This window comes from Dreissena polymorpha, chromosome 4 (genome assembly GCF_020536995.1).
Source record: "Dreissena polymorpha isolate Duluth1 chromosome 4, UMN_Dpol_1.0, whole genome shotgun sequence".
In the NCBI taxonomy this organism is placed as follows: domain Eukaryota; kingdom Metazoa; phylum Mollusca; class Bivalvia; order Myida; family Dreissenidae; genus Dreissena; species Dreissena polymorpha.
The window spans coordinates 104384057-104404694 of record NC_068358.1 but is presented as its reverse complement, the minus strand read 5'-3'; the positions used below and the strand labels follow the sequence as shown (position 1 = coordinate 104404694).

The following is a 20638-nucleotide window of genomic DNA, read 5'->3' as shown; positions in this document are numbered from 1 at the left end:
AATGAATACACCTTTGATGTGGAGTGAACACAATTCAATATACACTTATTAGATGTGTAAATCTGTGGTTGATTGCGTATTATTGGTCAAATAACTAAAATAGGACCATAGCACCCCACGAGGGTTACACAACACGGGTTAATTGCATGATCTTGTGTACGTAATAAAACAATTATAATTATATTAAAAAAACAGTATGATGCCAGTTTTTCCTCTACAAGGAAATAAAAAACAAAACTGCAATACAAACATACGTGCCAATATCGCCTTGTGTCTTTGTATCAAGAGACCACTATGTGGACACAGTCACAGCTCCGATATCACAGCTCACTGTTCCATAGATAAACTGCTGCGCCCAGTGTGATTTCACCAGAATACAATTGTGAAGTGTGTGCGACAGACCGATTCTTCGTCGGTAATGCTGCAGGGAGTCTATACAGGGAATGTATCTACGCAGGGAATGTATCTGCCGACATCAACCTGAATGTTCGGGAAGCGTTGCAAACGAATAGTATAAAATGATATTGACTTCATTGGGATATGATATCATGCAATGGTGATTGTATAATTCTAATGTTGAACTGGTGCATAGTGATATTACCTTTTTTTATGGACACATGAACATGATAATGCTTTTAACGTTGTCAAAGTGGCCGCGCTTTCATGACACAATGATGATTTTATTGGGCATTTACGTGACAGGAATAAAGCTAGGACAAGGTAATAATTTCTGTCTTTTTATATTAATTTTTTAACTTAAGTTAAAAAATAATTAAATTACTATTTCCGTTAAAAGACGTTTCATATCAGATGGGTCAATGTACACACCAACTTTCTAATACAAATTGCGGTATACAATTATTTCAAATAAAATTATTTGTTAAAAGTTGTTCTATTTAAAGTCTGGAATTTTGATGAGATTTATGATTAAATGAAGGGACAATATTATCAAAAATGCACGTATTTAGCATAAAGCAATGAATACTCAGTATATCCCAATTTAAACGATGTTTGTTTTATCTTTTAGTTCCTATTGTATATAATATTTGTGTAACATTTATAAACATCAAATGGTCATATTTTTCAATGACAAAATTAGCTGTTTCACAAAAACAATAATTGTTTCTGTTTTATTTCAGAAAGATTAATTATAAAATTTTAAAATATACCGTCACTTTATTAATATACTATTCTTTAAATAGGTTCCAAGTTATCGTTTAAAGAAGTTTGCATTGCGCCACTAAATAAACGTCATTAGACTCTTTTGTAGAACGAGTTCCGATCCATCTTTGCTTGCAGACAGGTAGTAATCAAGTTGTAAATTGGAACACAGCCACCAAGGCAATATATATTTAATTTGACTGTTTGCACGTTGAGTCTTCAATATGTTTTTAATTAAATCCCATTAAGATTATATACATAGGAATTAAGGGCCTGAATAGGGACTGGGTACCTGTTTCGTGATTTTTTTTATTATTTTGTTTTGCATACTTAGTAACTTTATTGTGCTGGTTCCACTTAAGCGCTTATATTCCATAATCAATTCAGCATTTATTTAACGGTGAATTTTTTCTAAGTAAGTTGATAATAATATCTAATAATACCGTATTTACCGTATAGAATCGTCAATGGGCAATACGAATGCGTTAGATATGTCGAATTAGCAAAAAGATTGAACAACGAAAATAGGACAGACATGTTGTGGCACACGCTTATATATTTAATACGAAATTAGAAAATTAAAGCATGCTTTGATCTGTTGTCCTCTCCAGGGATCGGTCCGTACACAGCTTAGTGGTCTAAATTTGTTGAAAGGCCCTCAGCATTAACACTAAGCGCACAGTAATAACAAAACACACAAGCAAAAATTAAAAATATTAACATAAAGACGTCGTGATTTAAATTAAAATCTATTACCTTCTAATAATAAATATATTAATTACAATTTAATAACTTCTTCGATGTACATTTAAGTTTTGTCAAAACATGCTTTGCATATCTTTGTTCTGTTTTTCGCCACAAGGGTCAAAAAGGGTGCTTCTGAATCATTATGGTCCGTTTTATAACATAATGATATGCAAACATGGTGGCGGATACGGACTGGTTTATGAAATAAAGCACATTCAATAAAACATAACGGATTAACATATAATCCGTAATATTAACATATATTAATAAAAACAAAAACCCTTTTCCAATGAGTGGCAATACGTTTAAAAAAATCAATGTATATGATGTTTTTGCATGTATACACCCTCGAACACTACTGAGGCGGCAAAACCGGTCGACATAAAAGGGCTGGCAAACATATATGTTTATAGACACTTATATTCGAGGTTTGTTCAAACGAAATCCAAGAAAATTAGTGTCAAACGAATATTATTGGATTTACCATATTTAATGTTTAAAAAACACATAAACAACAGAATCACTGACTTTGTAGGCCTAAATATTTAATGTAAAACTCCATTCAACATACCTAACTACTCGACCATTATGTTTGTAATCAAATGAAAGGTGTACTTTAAAGGCAAGCCGAAACTAATTGCATAATAATTTCAGTATAACACGCATTTTTTTTCATGGATAGCCAAGTATGTACATTATTTTCACAAGGGCAGCCTTCTAAAGAAGTTTATTTAACATAATAATAATGTTTGTTCAATTCATTTTATGAATACTTGCCCGAACATATATAACATATATGACTTTCATGTTGCATTCTTTATATTTGATCTTGTTTCAAATTCTGGTGAGTTTATAAGTGTATTGCGTGCAAAATAATATAAAACAATATAAAGCACGTTGGATCATCCCTACAATACCTTACGGATATAAGACGCTATTCAACATCTTCGTCACGTGAACAGGATAGAACGCTGAATAATTGATGCTACTTTAACATACAAGGAATATTCTGAATCTTATTGTCAATTAAGTGGTATGTGTTTGTTCTCTGCTGTAAAGGAACATTGTGTTATTGACAATGATTATGTTTTGATGTATCGAGTTGATTAAATTTTTAAAACTAAAACATCAAATCAATGGTTTAAGAATTGTATATATTATTTCAGGTGTAACGTCTCTGAAAAAGTTGCGGGAGAGTTTTGTCATAAATAATGTTAACTTTTAACTCTTCAGTTAACATCACTTTTTTACGGACACTTTCCTGACTCATAATTAAATGCAAAATGTATGTTAAAATAAAAACAAAACTCAGCAATCATTCACTTACCAAATTTGCACAATGCTTCATGTAAACATAATGTTTATCAAAGACAGGTCATAAAAGACCCATTGGCAAGGGAATGAGTATCGAACACATGTTTTAATGCATCATTTTATACGAAATAATTCAATATTTCCTTTATATTTGTTATCTTTTGAGAGAACCCAAAATACATATTTTCAACACGTTTTATAATCGAAATAGGGTGATATTCTGAACCATGCAAAATAATGAATAAATATTTATCCATATTTCATAAGAAAACAATACTTGTATATTTATGATAAACGAGTTAGAGTTGAACCTGCAAATTCAAAGAGCTAAGTGACCTGGATACTTTACTTGCGAAAAATAATCTTTCAAAGGCGGTTATTTTTTCACTATCAAAATCGTATTTTTGAAACTTTCTTGAACCATCTAACTAAACAGTGTTTATAAAATATGTTAAACATAACATTCAAACTGAATATACGAGTGAATGTATGTGTATTTGAATGTGTCAAAATTAGATCAGACTTGGTCATTTGCTTCACACCTGCATTATTTGTTGCATTATAGTGGTTAACGAAAATAGACCTTAAAGAAAAGCATATAAATCAATCGTTTCTGGTAAAGGGCAATATTTTTACAATACAACACGATTTTACTAGTTTCTCAGTATCAATATAATAACTTATGATTGTACCAAGTAAATCCACATAAAACCCTAGTTTGATATTTCATTGTTTATCAATTATATCACTGAACTAGCTATGTTGAATGTGCTTGCATAATCAGACATGTTTTAACTTATTGAACTGCCAATAATGCTAAAAGATAGGTGTTGTCTGCCTTCATATAATTTCCGTTATCAAACAACAACATTAACCTTTTTTACGTACGTTTTTAAAATTGTCAATTAAACGTCCAGCCTGGATTAACAGTCTCCCAAATGAAAGCGTGAAGAGAGCTTCAAAGCAAACTCGATATCGGTCTCAGTTTGTATCCGTGGGAATTCAGAGAGTCTGCGATATTGTGATTAAACCTGACATTAACGCACAATGGATGATTACTAATTGGGTAAAGAAGTTTCTATTCGCAGCTACTTTGGGACTTCAGCGCTTCGATGACATATGATAATGTTACTGCATTGTATTAACAGGATACACAATTATAAGTTTACTTGTTTTCGTTCGGTATTACAGTGTAAACGTCATCTGATTGTCTAATGCATACTAGTACAGAAGTGCGTTATCTGCTATGATACATAATACTATAATTATATAAATATGAATTCAGCAACGAAATTAAAATACCTGATTGGGATATGTGCGTGTCTGAAGGCGTGTTGGGGTAAGAGTATATATCATACATTATTCATGTCATATTTTGAATATTCATTGATACATTAACAAAATATATATTTATGGCATAAGTCCATAATTATGTTAATGTTTAACTATCGGTTTAAATCTTTAAAGGTTAAAACGGAAAACTTTACTCCCTTTCCCTTCTTTACAACTCGCGATTTCCAACATAATGTAACGTAATTTTTAATTTCATATAATAAAAGCCTATTTTATGTGTACATTTTAACGTAAGAGTATTGTGTGAGTTTGTTAACCTTTGTTTGTACTATGCGATAAAGTGTGTTGTGACGAATATTCGTATAAAAAATTGTAGTTTGATTTGTTCAAATTCAATTAGTTGAGCCACTTACCAGCAAACAAAAATATATGTTATATTATCGAAGATACGGTTCCCCTGCGTGTTGTGCTTAATAGGAAAAATATAACTGGCGTTGATACCTATATCTAGACCTTAGAAATACAAGTTATATTAAAGCAGCACATCCAGACATATAAGTATATTGATGTTACTTTAATAAACAATTTTAAGTACCCCTTAGATCGTTTTAACGAATATGTACGTTCATCTGTTATATCAGGAACCGTTTATCGGTATATTAAAATCATATTATGGAACAGTTAATGAATAGGGGGTCATTAAACATGATATGATGATCACCGTAAGAAAAAAACAGTTAAAGCTCGGCTGCGCCTCCGTATATTAGCCTTTTTACCAGCGATTATCGAATCAGATTTATTTATCCTATGGTTACAAATTGTAGATTACTTACATAACGCAAATGCCTTTCTTTAGTGCATATCAATCATATAATATAATTTTTGTTTGGAAAGAAATCCGATTTGTTTGTTGAATGTGAGAACCAAATTCAATTTGACTCAGCAGATATAAGTATGACATTGTATTGCTGAAAAGTAATTTAGTTAACCTAGTCTGATATTATTTTCACCAGTAAAACCAATAAAAAATGAAATTAAATTGCAATTAAACTTAATTTTATTCGGCCAAAACTCCATTGAGTTCTCGCAAGTAAAGGAAATACATGTTTGTCGTCATATTCAGTTAAGCAACTACGTTTACAATAACCTGATTGTGTTAAACATTCTGTGTAATCACAAGATTATTATAAAATACAATGTAATTGTGTTTTATCGATTACGCTTCCAGTTATGCATTAAAATAGGAGAGGCTTCTTGACGCCATTCCCTTTGTTTTTTTTTTGCGTTTAAAGTAAGTTCATTTTGAATTATACCATTACTTGCTTATTATTGATATGTAACGCTGGTATGACTGATAATTCACGTTATTGATATATAACCCAAACCGAAAGTATATCATCGTTGTTATGCTTTTTTGGGGGTTAAATTTCGATACTATTAGGTCAAACTTTTATTTACACGTGTATATTTTGTTCATATTTGGGAATTAGTTATTAGCATGATTTTCAACAGGTTAAAATCCATGGTGCTGTGCATTGACCATTCCAAGGCAGTTGCTTCAATTGTTATTGTTTTGAAATCTTAACAGCCGTATTGTATTTAGTTGCTTGTATTGTTATTTGCGAATGACCCTTTGCCTTAAATAAAACACTAGGTGACAAGAATTCGTCTCTTTTTTAACTATGACATATTTGAACGAGTGTTACACAATCTTTCTTCATTACAATATAATGCATTATAGTATATTTGTGTTTTTCAGAAATAAGTAATTACAACGCAAGATACTCCTGAACAATATATCACTGCGGACTAAATCGAATACATATTGCCGATGGAAGCTCATGCTATGAAATAAGAACACATAAACAAGTTATTTCGGTGCCGTCATTGGCTGCATTTACATTGACATCCAATGTGTTTTTTCGTTAAAATACACATTTCCACAGTTCAATATATGACAAGAACGTGCTGTTCTGATTAAGTTTCCTACAAAACAACATTTTATTTTATGCATTCCGATGGTTTATAGATATGACAATATAAGTGAATTAAAACGGATATTATACTGTTTCAAACAGTGACAAATAAAAGTGACAAATTATCGATAATTTTCATTGAAGCTAGTTTTAGATATCTTTGGTTTCCGCATTTTGACCCTCAATTTACCAAGGGCGACTACTCTGGATTGAATGATTATAAAAACATACGGCTTCATTTGAACATACATGTAAAACATGTTGGGGTACCCTACAGGGAATTTTATTTTTCGGAATGGTAAATATACAAAAATAATCATTGTTAACCATAAAATAGAAAGAAACTGTTTATGATCACTCGTGAAAAAAAATCGATATTCAACCAAATCCAACAAATATTCTCTATCTAAATAGCTGGGCTAAGAGATTTTTATTGATAAACATGTGCGTATTGCATGTCCAGTTTCTTAGTACGTTGCTTGACCAGGATAGGCAACGCGGTATGGCATCTTTGGAATCAAGACCCTACTTGTATTTACACTCTATTAGTTATTTATCTGGTATAAACGTATTCCCTTCGTAAACATAAATATCAAGATATCTAGGAATAATAAATCACCCGAAATTATCTTCCAGCAACATGTGGTATTCAAATAGAATTATTCAATATCAGTGAATACGCAATAACACTTAACTCCAGATCTTGTTGTATTTTTGTAAGGATACCAAGGGAACAGGAGGCGGCCTGTAACGATACATAATATATGTTTTGATTGGCCTCCCATAAATGTACAGTTGCACTTAAATAAAAATTCCATGACAATAGGCGCGAAGTGTAGCTGTTGTAACACAATTCCAATGGTAACTGTTAAGTCAGGCATTTTCCAGACATAATTAAGACGTGCGGAGACAGAGGTTTGCGTGTCAGTAGCCGTTTAATTTACAATTTCTCACTAGCAGTAACAATCAACCGCATTAATAGTGTATTTGCACGAATATTACTTGCACTATTGCAGTAGTGTAATCACATTTCAATAAAGATTTATTTTATTAACATTTGATTGCTCCTGTGTATTGATTGCGCATTTGTTTCATACAGTTCGTGTTTATGTATGAATTGTGATGACTGAATTTTATACGTGCGCTCTCTAAATAATATTAAGTTTTAAAGGGGCCTTTTCACAGATTTTGGCATATTTTGAAGTTTGCCATTAAATGCTTTATATTGATAGATGTAAACATTGGATCTTAAAAGCTCCAGTAAAAAATCAAGAATAAAATTAAAAAAAGGAAAAAAAAGTAGCCGGTACCAGGGCTCGAACCAGTGACCCCCGGAGTCCCGGAGTTAGTCTGAAGTAAAAACGCATAAGCCCTCTCGGCTATTCCGCCGGGTATACACGGTTCAAGTATTTTATACCTTATATAAGCAATCTTCGTAGTTTTGTAAATTTAAACGACAACAATAGAACTCTCCAAATGATTCAATCGTTTCGCGTTGCAACGCTTTATAATTTTTAGGTTTTTAAATCGTCAAAAGATACATATAATGGCTATATTGGACTATGGTAAATGTTCAGTAATACTGTTTCCTCACAAATATCATAACTAAAACGAAAATTTGCGAATCTGAAACAACTTTTTTCAATTTTGTCAATTTACCAAACCGTGAAAAGATCCCTTTAATAAATACAAATGCAATTGAAGTTAAATGAGCTTGTCGAAATAACATAGAAAGAGTATTTGAATGTCAACTAAATCAAATTTATAATTGAAACCAAAATCCATTTTGAATGGTTAATCATTTTCTTCATTGTATTTTACGTAAATATTTATGACTAAGCAGAGTGTATTATAATGGTTAATTAATGTTAATGGGACTGTGGCAATCGATCAGTGTCTGTACAGTCAAAATGAATAATACGAGGGCAGATTTCAAGTTTTCAGACCGGACTAAAAAATATGCAACTAAGTACATTTGCAGTAATGGTTATATTTAATGTTAGTTTTAGTTAAATAATACAAAAAGAAGCAAACAAGCGGATTTGCATCGGGGTATAATTCTAGAACAATAAGCATAATTAAAATTAAACATCCGCGCAATCCGGAAACAGTCGATGCATCACGAGTTTTCACTCGGGTCGGTTATATGTAAGTAAATTAAAACTAAAGATTTAGCTACATCTTGAAGTCAGAATAAGTAGTATTTGACAGAATATAATCTAGGAACGTATTGTATTAGTAGAGTTTGATGAATTGAAATATGTGTCATATAACGTAAGAACACTATTACATACACATGTATATTAGTTACTGACATTGCAACCATCCATAACATACGTATCCGATTTGTATCCCTTGTGTCACATATGGAAATCCGAAACTGGCATGTCGCAATGAGTTATGGTCTTAAGTTTCTATCACACAAAGTGCAATCCACCTGCTTCATTAATCTTCAACAGCGATGCAATAACCATTAGTGTTCAAACACTCAATCGATCGTCATGTGATGGTCTATAACATGCTTGTAAAGGAGGCTCAAATCATGTACCATATTGGCGATCGTATACAATTGAATCTGTTTCACTGCAACAGCTTCAATGTTATGTGTGATTCCAGTACTGGCTGGTAAGTTGGAATGAATGCATTTCATTGCGCTTATTGTATCGGCAGATCATACGTTGTATATGAGCCTACCTCAATAAGCAAAATGTTGCTATAACATTTGCAAAATGGTACGCACAGAATGCAATACCAATTATAAATAATATGAATATAAACATAACAAATTATAAATACAAATAACTAAATAAATAAAAAATAACAATAAATAAAAAATAAATAAGTAAATAAATACATAAATAAATAAATAAATAAAAATATATAAATACATAAAAAATATATATAGAGAGCGAGCTAAACTTTTTTATTTAAAATTATTTGGGGCAGCTTCAATGCGGACATGTATATATTGAATGGCTTTAGTTAACTTACCGAATAATTTACTTCCTACATTTAACATTCGTTATTTGTATTGCTCATCAGTCCTCGCGCAGACTTATCCGATAGCGCTAATGACATAATGTTCGCCTTTCTTGTCATAACTCACGATGGCACTTGGTTTATTATGTCAATGGAGTGAAAAGGTTTAGATTCAATAGAAATTTCAATATTTGTAAATTATGTTCAAACATTATTTAATGATTATTGACAAAGGCAATGAGGTCTCCATAAACATCGATTAAATGTCCGGTTTAACAAATAACATGTTTTTTCTGTTATCTTACATGGCTTATGAAATGCCTTTTTAAACATTTTTTTTATTTTAATGATTTCTTATCAATTTTTGTTCTGCGTTCTTATCGTTTTGTCATGTGTTTACTAAACAAATGATTTACTTCACTTTATTTATAAACTTATTATTTATTTATATAGGACAGTTTAAAATATGATACATTTGATAAAGTGTTTCTCTTTACTTTATTGTTAATGTTACATATAGAACAAATTAAAATATGATACATTTAATAAAGAGTTTCGTAGAAAATAAATTCTTATGTTTTCCCAACGAAAAATAAGTTGTTCTATTAATGGGTTATTACTTAATTCTTGAACTTCATTCATTTGATGTTTTATTTGTTTGTTGAGTAAAAGAATTGTTAAATGATGTAATAGTGTTAAGTTCAAGTGTTTATACTTGAGCGACGAATATTCATACGTACACTCATTAATCAAATGGATCAAAACAAAACACGAAGCCTAACAATGCTAATATAAACTAAACATACAACTGTATAAATATCGAATGTGAATTAACGCTATTTAATGCTAACTCTATGAAAGGATAATGATATATCAATACGATAGTATGTTATTACAATATGTTTTACGAATGTCAGTACATGTATATTGTATATACTGTAGATGTAAGAAAAAAATGGAGATAGTTGTACAGATTTTAATCAATGAAAGCGTAGTTATGTGTTGCTTTTTTACGAGTAATTCAACCAATAAACTGCATTGTCTATATCAGTGATCGTAATACATTTGTATTGCTTAAGTAACACATTGTTAGTCCTGTTTTCAGGCATATCGGAAGAGGTTTGAAACTTCTTTTGAATACAATTATGAACGGCGTTATATGTTAAATCACGATGAAAATATATTTCATTAACTGCTGAATACTATATAAGATATATAACGTCTTTTATTAGCACTGGCAACACATCTATTATTTCCAGCTACATAAATCAATCATATTGAAAACATCTATCTCTGTTATATTCAAGCTACATAAATCAATCATATTCGTTGGGATATACGTCTAAGTGTGTGCTTATTAAGCCGCGGGGCAACAATTCAAATATTTTGAGATATGACAAATTCATATTAAAGATAAGACTTTTGCTTGTATCAAATGCCGCACAAGTTGACATGTTGACGGAGTATCACTATTAACCTTACAGTTGAAAAGATAAAATGAAATTTAAAATATTATTTGCTTGTTATTATGTAATAACACAAAAGGAATCTATATCTTTCTATGTTGTGTAAATCATTCAAAACCGCTGGTAGATATGTCTAAGGGAATGCTTTTCTATATAACCACGAGGCACACACACGTATACATTGGGCAATGACGTCAACACATTTCAGAAAACACATTGTATCAAATGCTTCTTAACACAATTAGTGATGCCTCAATGAACCACTTTGGATTTATTAGAGTAAACCTAGCACTGCAATAAACAATTTAAATATTAAATATTTATAATATACAATTAAAATGAATAATATATATTTTTAGATTTAAAACATGGACTCACACAGATGACTACGTAAACAAATTTTGTATTATGTATAAAGTATAAGTCCAGCGCTCAAATTCCGTTGACAGTATATATATATAAATATATAAATATAAAAAAAATATATATACATATATATATTGTATTTCAAACATACTTGTGCACGATTTGTATTTTGTTTTTCTGGCATCGTTTTTCTAGAACTACATGATAAATTAACGCAACATAACATCATTTATCGATATATATAACTTTGATTGATACACATATCCCATTGATTCCCGGGTTTCATATATAATAATTGAATTTGAAAGAAAACTAGAAGCATATCATATATTCAATATATATTGAAGGTTGTATTTTTATTAAGAATTTAACCGTAGAGAAAAAACATGCACTATGTTGAGACCTTATATTATTAAGAAAAAAGTTCACACGGAATAGCTGAATGACAATCAGAGAAATAAAATAACGATGTTGCGACCAATGGCACGCCACATGTGATGTCACATATTTATCTATTAGGAAGCAATATGTATGTTCTGATCTCGATGGATGTACACACATGACTAAGATGAAATGCATAATTCTTAGTGTTACATTTGGACAAGCGATTAGTCTTTGTAGCTTGTTTATTTAAAAAAAAAAGGTATGCAAATGGAACAACATGATGTTAATAAGTCATTTAAAGATTAGCTTTCTTTTATGATGAATGCAGCTCCAGAAACATTTATTGATTATTGTTACCATCCACTAGTAATGGCAATTAACTGATAACATATACAACACCGCGAAATGCATACAAAGTAAAGATAACCTCACCTTATTGAATACATACATAATTCAATCTTTTTCTTTCAGTTTGTTGTGAAAATCGCGACCTTTGGGACGAATGGTGGGGTTACGGAAGCGGCACATCAGGTATGACGAGTTAATAGTATTAATTCCGCTCTATATAGTCGATGGTTTATGGTATTACACATAGTTGCGAAAATGTGGCGATATTAAAGGACTACTCATAGGTATACATTATAGTTCATGCGTTGGTAACATTACGTTTAACTATATGTATTTGATAAGTATATATCTGGCTCTATTACCTATTATTTCTTTATAACAAAAATATGTTACCCTCATTAAATATTTAAAAGTTTTTCTACTTTCAAACTAGGTCCTGAATTTTGGGGAAAGCTTTACTCGATATGTTCGAAGGGCAAATACCAGTCGCCTATCAACATCGACCCCGACTTCATGATCTACGACCCCAACCTTTCCTCGGTAGCATACGAAGGATCACGGGTAGACCAAGTATATTCTATAACGTTAGCAAAGTCCTTTTTCTTGTATCACAGGTTGTTCATTTAAGTAATCATATAACTAAACAACACTATATAAAGTAGTAAGAGTAATTTCATTTTACAGCAAACAGTTTTGTATTTGTTATAGTAATATAACGTTTTTTTGTATTAATTCATTTTCAGCATAATATATTTCAGCCGTAATTGTATTTACTTACTTACAGGTGAATGGCACTCTGAGAAATACCCGACACGACCTGACCTTTGAAGTGAACTACTCGGACCCTCATAGTAACTCGTTTATATTTAGGACTGGGCCATTGTCTTACGCCTACCGACTGTATAACATCAAGATGCACTTCGGTCTTTTTGACGACCTTGGATCGGAACACACAATAGCGGGAAAGCGGTTTCCAATAGAAGTAGGTTTCAGGCTATTTGCAAAGGTCGTTCATGCCATCAATAATTGCCGTACTTTCGAGTGAAACTTTTTATCATTATTATTAAAACAACATATTCGGGGTCATTTCAAGCATGCAACATATAGTGTAAAGTGTATTCAGCTGTATATATCCATACACGTGCTAGACACTTGCTATTTACATATAATTACTTATAAAAATATCGATTTTAAAAAAGTTGAAATTTCGAAAAAATGATACAGCGTTTCCGACATAACAGTCGCGCGCTGAGGTACGGACATCGTTCAATAAATTAACAATAAACAATGTTTACTGCAAACACCGCGCACAAAAGCTAATAAATGAGTTCCTTTGCTCGAGAAATATCTTTTGATGACACTGACATGCTAATTTGGTAATTGGTATCGAGCTTTTCGGCCAATCAATAATACCGGTATCCGTTCTTTTTCGAAAACGTTCATCAAACAAAAGCTATTTGTGTCAGAAACATTCTCAACCATTACTCAAGCTACTCATTATACCATTCGAACTGCAAAGCAATTTAACAGTTCACAACAGAAAATCGAACGAACCTACATTGCAATTATCACAAAGAAGTATCTGATTCTGATAGAAATGTAGCAATGCCGTCATTGGGGAGAATGCATCGTAAATATTGTGGCTAGTTTTGCCTATTTAGTATAACTTTATTTAAGCTTTGTGATAATCTGTCTTACACTATGGATGGAAAATATTCGCGGATCTTACAAACTCAAATAAACACTTTAAGGTCCAACTTCAGCAATAAAACAACGACAGTTTTAAATTGTATTGCAATTACACATAAATTCCACATGGTACAATGTAATACATTTGAAAGTGCTCTTACTCGCATTGGTACAATATGTCGTCGTGCTACTTATAATCTGTATCATTACTTTTATAAAATGATCTGTCATTTGTTAATTAATCTTAATAACCATAACACTTGGTTGTAATGAACAAACGAACAACTAAAATGACGATTAAATTAATAAAAAAAATCATATATTTACAGTTACAGTTCATGGGTTTCAATATTGACTTGTTCAAGAACCATACGGAGGCAGTGATGTCTACCCATGGACTAGCCATTATATCCGTCCTAGGCTCGGTAAGTATTTGTCAAAACATTACTAAATATCATAAGTAACGCCACGTACCGGTATGACACGACGGTAAACTTGCAACATTAGTTCTGGAATTATAATTGTGAGAATGAGCTTCTATACAAAACTTAATCCTTTTCTAAACGCGCATGAAATTCAACTATTTCTTGTAATGCTTTACTTGTTTGACAGCCTTTATTGCATTATACATACGTACATATTTTTATATCGTCCGTTAGTAGAGAATAAATCTTTATTCGTAAAATTAAATTTATAACATACCAGTTATAACTAAATTATTACTCCATACATGTATATTAGAGCATATGTTCAATAAGGTCACATACAATTGTATGAATTTCAGATTGGGGAAATGATGAATCTCGAATTCGACAAAGTACTAACAGCGGTCAAATATATGAATAAACAAGGTATGTATACTTATATACCATATTCAAACGCATTGTTCGCCTGGAGCCTGAAAATAATTATCAAGCGATGTGCCTTATATGATTCAAAATCTTCAAGATTGGAGATTAGTACACATCCTAAACAGTTAAAATTGATTTTTTATATCTATTTGTAAATATGTATATAACATATTTCTTTTTCAAATCAGGTAAAACGTTCATGAATAATAAACTATACAAAAATTTGAGAAGTCATGGTAACATAACTTCAACAAAAAATGGTATTAGGTAAATTAATATTTGTCTGTGTAAGCGAATACTGGTTGATGTATAAAGACATCATAATTGTTGAGAAATTTCAGCTAGTTTGCATATTATGTTTTATTTATTTTTTCATACGAAACATAGACTCAGTGTACTGTTTTGCAACGGATATGAATACATATTGCGGTTTTGGCGTACTGATTATAATAACAGGCTCGTAATGAATTTTACGGAACTTCACAATGTTTCATTTTATGTATTAGTTTTAATGTATAACATTAATATTTCCTTTTTTATATTCATGTATTATATGGAGATTGTGACGATAAAATATTTTAATATACATAATTTATACTCACCTCAGCTATTAAATGCTTTCTTCCACAAACATAATACATATATTTATCGAAGTCATTACAACTAAAAAAGTAACTGACGCTGAAACTTCACATTTTAGTTGAACGTTACCATATGACAGTAGCAAATTTGTAGCCAATAATAATAGTAATGCACTTCAACGTAAAACACAGATACTTTTTTATTTTATTTTAGGAGACAAACAGCCCATTTTAGACTTCAACATTTTGGATATAATTCCTCGGACAACACTGTTTATAACATACGAAGGATCCCTGACTCAACCCGGTTGCCAGGAAACTGTCACGTGGCTAATTGTAAACAAACCTCTCCATATTTCCAAACAACAGGTTCGTCTTTTACATTGGATCACATGATAGTGAAATGTAAAGTGGGTACTATTATATACGTATAATGAAATATTTCATTTAACAATACGTTTGAACAAAAAGTATATTCTTCAGCACTATTAAATGCTTCAAACACTTCTTTTTTTCCTTTTAAAAATGAACATAGTATTAGTATTTATCTATAGAAGTAATAATTAAAAAATACATATATATATATTTATTTATCACATGCCATACCCTGTTTCCCATGTTATATAACCATTACGAATATTTTATCTTACACACGTGTAATATACTTTTTAAGCGTTTTCATTGGCACGTGTTCTCGTTCGATTGACCAATCGCATTTTGTTATGTTGCTGAAATGACGTTGCAACGTCAAATGACGTCACGAAATGTAAACAACATTCGGGATTTTTCATTATGTTTGCGTAAATATTAATTTAATTTGTTCATTTAAAAGCATGTGATAAAACAGATCTGACACTCGTTGTCATTTCATACTATATTTTATTAAACTCTTCCAGGAAATTCGTTAATAAGCAAGCCTTTCAAATTCCTGAACTTGTTTAAAAAAAAATATGGTATGAGATGACAATTCATGCCAATTCATATATATATATATATATATATATATATATATATATATATATATATATATATATATATATATATATATATGTTTTAAGTGCACATTGTCTGAAGGATTGCAATGAAGCAAAGCGTATGTACGGATTGTAGATTATGTCTCTTCGCGAGCTGCAGGAATGGTCAGATCACCGCCCCAGTGTTGAGGCCAATAACTTCCGTCCAACGTTGCCCGTAAACAGACGAGTTGTTCGGACCAATATTAAGCCATTTCACGAGGTGAGTCGAAATCAATTGTTTCGCGAATGGAGTTGAATTATTATTTCTCTCAACAATGAACACGAGATTTTCATGCATCATTATATACAACAACACGTATGTATTATCCGCTACTGTATAGAAAATGGTTCACGTGACTCAAATATAAGATTAACCGAGGTAAACAACAATTTCTATCGTGATAATTTGATGATTTGTTTAATCATTTAATACTTTATGAAATATTGCGTTACATTTTAGCAAACGTGATTTGAAAAGTGTAACACTACAGATGCGTCTGGATCTGTGTAGAACATGTCATTGTAGTTAAACGGCTGAAATATTTATCTTTCAGTCCGAAGAATGTGCACTAAAAGTACAAAAATCATACAAAGGTACGTTTGAATTAATTTTATTTAATAATGAAGTCTTTAGAATTGGTAATACTAATTTTATTTTATCAAATGTAATTGAAAGAGTCGACCATTTAATAGTTTAATATTACGTGCACTGTATTATCGCGAATAAAGCGAATATAATATTATTAAAGCCATTTTTTAAATTTAATTTAATTTAATTCTAAGTTGGATTGTATTAAAATGTTTTCAGTTAACCGAAGTATTTTAGGATTGTGACGGCTTTATGACTAAACTAGACTTGCATAGATGACGTATCTCGATCGCTGACAGTATTAATTATTTCGTAAGTAAAACCGTTTGCATAATTCATAAGCTTGGTGGATTGAGCATTTGATTCGAAGCAAATATTAAAACCGTTAATACATCACAAACTATTTACGTATTTTCTATAATATACTTATTTCAGGTAGATGATAAAGGTGCTATGCTTCATATATGTCTTGGAAAACTAAAACCACGAATGCTTCCAGTAAAGAAAAGACAGCTCAATTATAATTTCGCGTTCAATTGTATGTTAAATGTTCTTGGTGTTTGTGTTTGAGTTTATGGTTTTATATCGTACATTTACACTAGAAACGACGCAAAAGCTGGAGATAGTCTTTGAGTTATATTTTTCATTCGCACAGAGCTTGAACTATATACTGTGTTGCTTACGTATTTCAATTACAACAACGAACGGATTGGAGGAATTAAGTTGGTATGGACATACTGTATCATGTGCAAGCTTCGTGTTTAAAAGTGTGTATTGGTTTAGGAGATGGTTGTAAAAAATGTAATACAACGTGTGTCATTGATATAAAATATACATAAACATTATCCCATGTTCTACTGTTTGTTTGTAATAATTGTGTTTCTAGTTATAAGCCTTATTTGTTGTATTTTAATCGCTATAGTATAAATAAATTACGACCATAGTGTTATGCAACCAAAATTTAGCAGGAGTTTGCTTTTATTTGCGCGCTACATATAAATAGCGTAAGGCGGTGTTGTAAAGATTTACTTTGTGCTTTAACCCATTTATGCCGAGTGGACTCTCCCACCCTTCTAAATTGGATCAATTTATTTCAAGATTAAAAATATCTGGTATATTTATTTCTATTTTTAGAGTACTTCTCACGGAAATTCCTTTAAGCAAGCAGCGTAGATCCTGATGAGACGCCGCATCATGCGGCGTCTCATCAGGGTCTACGCTGTTTGCAAAGGCCTTTTTTCTAATCGCTAGGCATAAATGGGTTGATATTTTGAAGGTACATAGAATTAAATAAAGATGCTTAGTGTTTAAAAGAGTAGCATAGTGTTAAAGGCAGGAAAATATTAGGACTTGGATCATGCAAATCAATTTTCACTGCCTAAAGCAACTCGACAAAGCCGATAAACAACGTTATCGAATGAAATCTCCGTCGTTTAAGCAGCGAGTTCCGTCTGCAGTAGATCAAACATTTGTTATCTTTGGCATAGCAAACATGGCAATAATTCATGAAAACATTCAAAATTCCCTCATGCATTGATTATTGCTAGCAACCGCTGCATGAATCTTCTTAATTATGGATGCTTTTCACCCACACGTCCTCGTAGGTGTGTAATGCGCGCTTTAAAAACATAAAGATAGAGGGAGAATGTGTACACAGAATGTGTACCTTATTAGTTTATTTATATTTAAAAATTGATATTAAAACACATAATGTCTGTTTACAGTATGCTCATAATTGAATACACCCACAATGAATTAAGTGTTTTTAACAAGAAACATACAATAGGAAAAGCGACGGACCAATTATCGAATGACGAAATTCCGACAATGAAGCGTTCATGGTATACGATCGGTTTCTGTGGGTACGCAAGGACATTGTTCACTCATAATTGTTCTTAAGATACATACTGCGAATGCTAATTTTTTGGTTTGGAACAACGTACATTAACAGTGCATTCATGTTCTTGGCGTATATCATACCTTGAGATATTTGGTTGAGGCTGTTTTTTTACATTCCTTAACAAACCACTAAACTTAACTTTTGGTCAAAGGGTGTTCATCTACAGTTTAATTAACATCATTCATTACATCTTTAATCTAGCTTTATGTCATCTAACAGAATGTATTGCTACCAACGGTTTATTAACGCTATTTACATTTTGTCTTTGTGTACACATTACAGAAAATACATAATATAATGAACAAATGAAATCCGATTCCAAGCTGGATACACAGTCATACATTGAACTTGTACTCAATGATAGATCGACAAGTGTATTGTTTGTACGTGTACAACTAACAACAAGATAGTTCGCATCCACGTCTGCCACGTCGACCAACGAATATGCCATAACCCTGCTGCATTAAAAGCTGTTGCATAAACTTATGAAACATAAATTAATGAACAATAATCTTAACTTATACTAAGATATTCAAATTTGAAAAGTAATGCGTTAGAAAAGTGTATTTCTAAGAATTATCTCTGCTAGACACTGTTAGAATTTCGTAACTGTTGGTTAAAGTTAGTAAATATTTACGAGACCAAAACAATGGCAAAATGTTCCATGCATAAAACGATACTAATCGTTAAAGCCACAGCACCTTGAAATAAAAAACATGGCATAATAATTTAAGTATAAATAAGAACATATTGTATCTATGCAAATTAGAATATATCTTGTGGTTAGAAGGTAGAAATCCGTCTTTTTTTGCGCTTTAAAACTTCAAAATAATCGCGTTTGTCGAAATGGACGTATACGTCTAGTAATCCTACTTTCGGTTTTAAAAGCGGTACCGTTTGAAAAATAATAAATTACTTGCTAACTAGGCTATAGATTTAATTTTATCTATGCCAATAAGAATATATCTGGTGGTTACAAGGTATTAATCCGTCTATTTTGCACTTTAAAACTTAAAACTAATCGCGTTTGTTGAAATATACGTATACGTATATAAATCCTACTTTCGCTTTTCAAATTAGAAAATAATAATAAATTACTTGCTAACTAGGCTATAGATTTAATGACAATTGTGCACACTTTCAAATTGCATGTATATGTATTGATTTACATGTTTTTTTATTTCAAGGTGTGTGGCTTTAAGGACTGTGAATAAAAGTGACACAAAACCTTCGTTTTGATTCTTCATCAATCTAAAAATATCGATCGAAACGATCCCTTAACATAACTGAGCGACAGTAGTCACATCCATCCAGACTATTTAAATTTATAAATTATATAGACCCGGTATGTACACCATAGATATTCATAGACAAAAATTACTCAATGTGCCTTAATATATTTAGTTTAGTCAGTCGTTCCAGTATTTATTTCGTGCAAATGCAATATAACGTACACACGACGCAAACATTATAAGAACATATTAGTTTCATTACATTTTAATAGGAACATCAGTATTATGATCTGGAACCATCAATATATTTTAGACTTAAAGTGCACGTTTTATCAAAAACGCTCAAATAAGTATACAAGCAGTAAAAGTACATATCGCATATAGAAGAAAAGTTTCCAAAATGTTACTGTGTGGTGACATATTTATTTGTTTAATCGCGTTGCTGTTAAGTGTAAAGATTTGCATCTGCAAAGTAAAATTGATGTTAACCATGCGCATTACTTTATACGTAGTTGGCTTAGAAATTTCTTCAGACGTGTTAAAGTTTATTAAACAAAAGATGAACGGCCATAGGCACCATTGACAGTTAACTTGTAGGATAATGTTTGTTAAAATTTACTTAAATTATTTATTGTATGTAAGACGTGAAATAAATAATCCGAACTATATGTGTAATTACTGAATCATTTACTATGAAATTCGAAACATCTAAATTATTCATTTTATTTGCTTTAATAATATTAAAG

The 20638-nt window shown here is 31.2% G+C and overlaps 1 protein-coding gene across 1 annotated transcript; it reads left to right on the top strand.

The window, feature by feature from the left end:
- The first annotated feature begins 392 nt into the window (after positions 1-392).
- Positions 393-17645, top strand: LOC127879804 (putative carbonic anhydrase-like protein 1). Its single transcript, XM_052426855.1, has 11 exons — positions 393-720; positions 12158-12217; positions 12468-12595; positions 12819-13016; positions 14053-14148; positions 14508-14574; positions 15370-15524; positions 16266-16391; positions 16726-16765; positions 16980-17072; positions 17196-17645. Exons 1-10 carry the CDS (start codon positions 618-620, stop codon positions 17003-17005), a joined length of 999 nt encoding a protein of 332 aa, XP_052282815.1. The 5' UTR covers positions 393-617; the 3' UTR covers positions 17006-17072; positions 17196-17645.
- The last annotated feature ends 2993 nt before the right edge of the window (positions 17646-20638 follow it).

Coding starts and splice junctions, on each gene's coding strand:
- LOC127879804 (XM_052426855.1), top strand. CDS start 618: ATGAACATGATAATGCTTTTAACGTTGTCAAAGTGGCCGCGCTTTCAT. Junction 12,596..12,818: donor TAGCATACGAAGGATCACGG/GTAGACCAAGTA, acceptor ACTTACTTACAG/GTGAATGGCACTCTGAGAAA. Junction 14,149..14,507: donor TTATATCCGTCCTAGGCTCG/GTAAGTATTTGT, acceptor TATGAATTTCAG/ATTGGGGAAATGATGAATCT.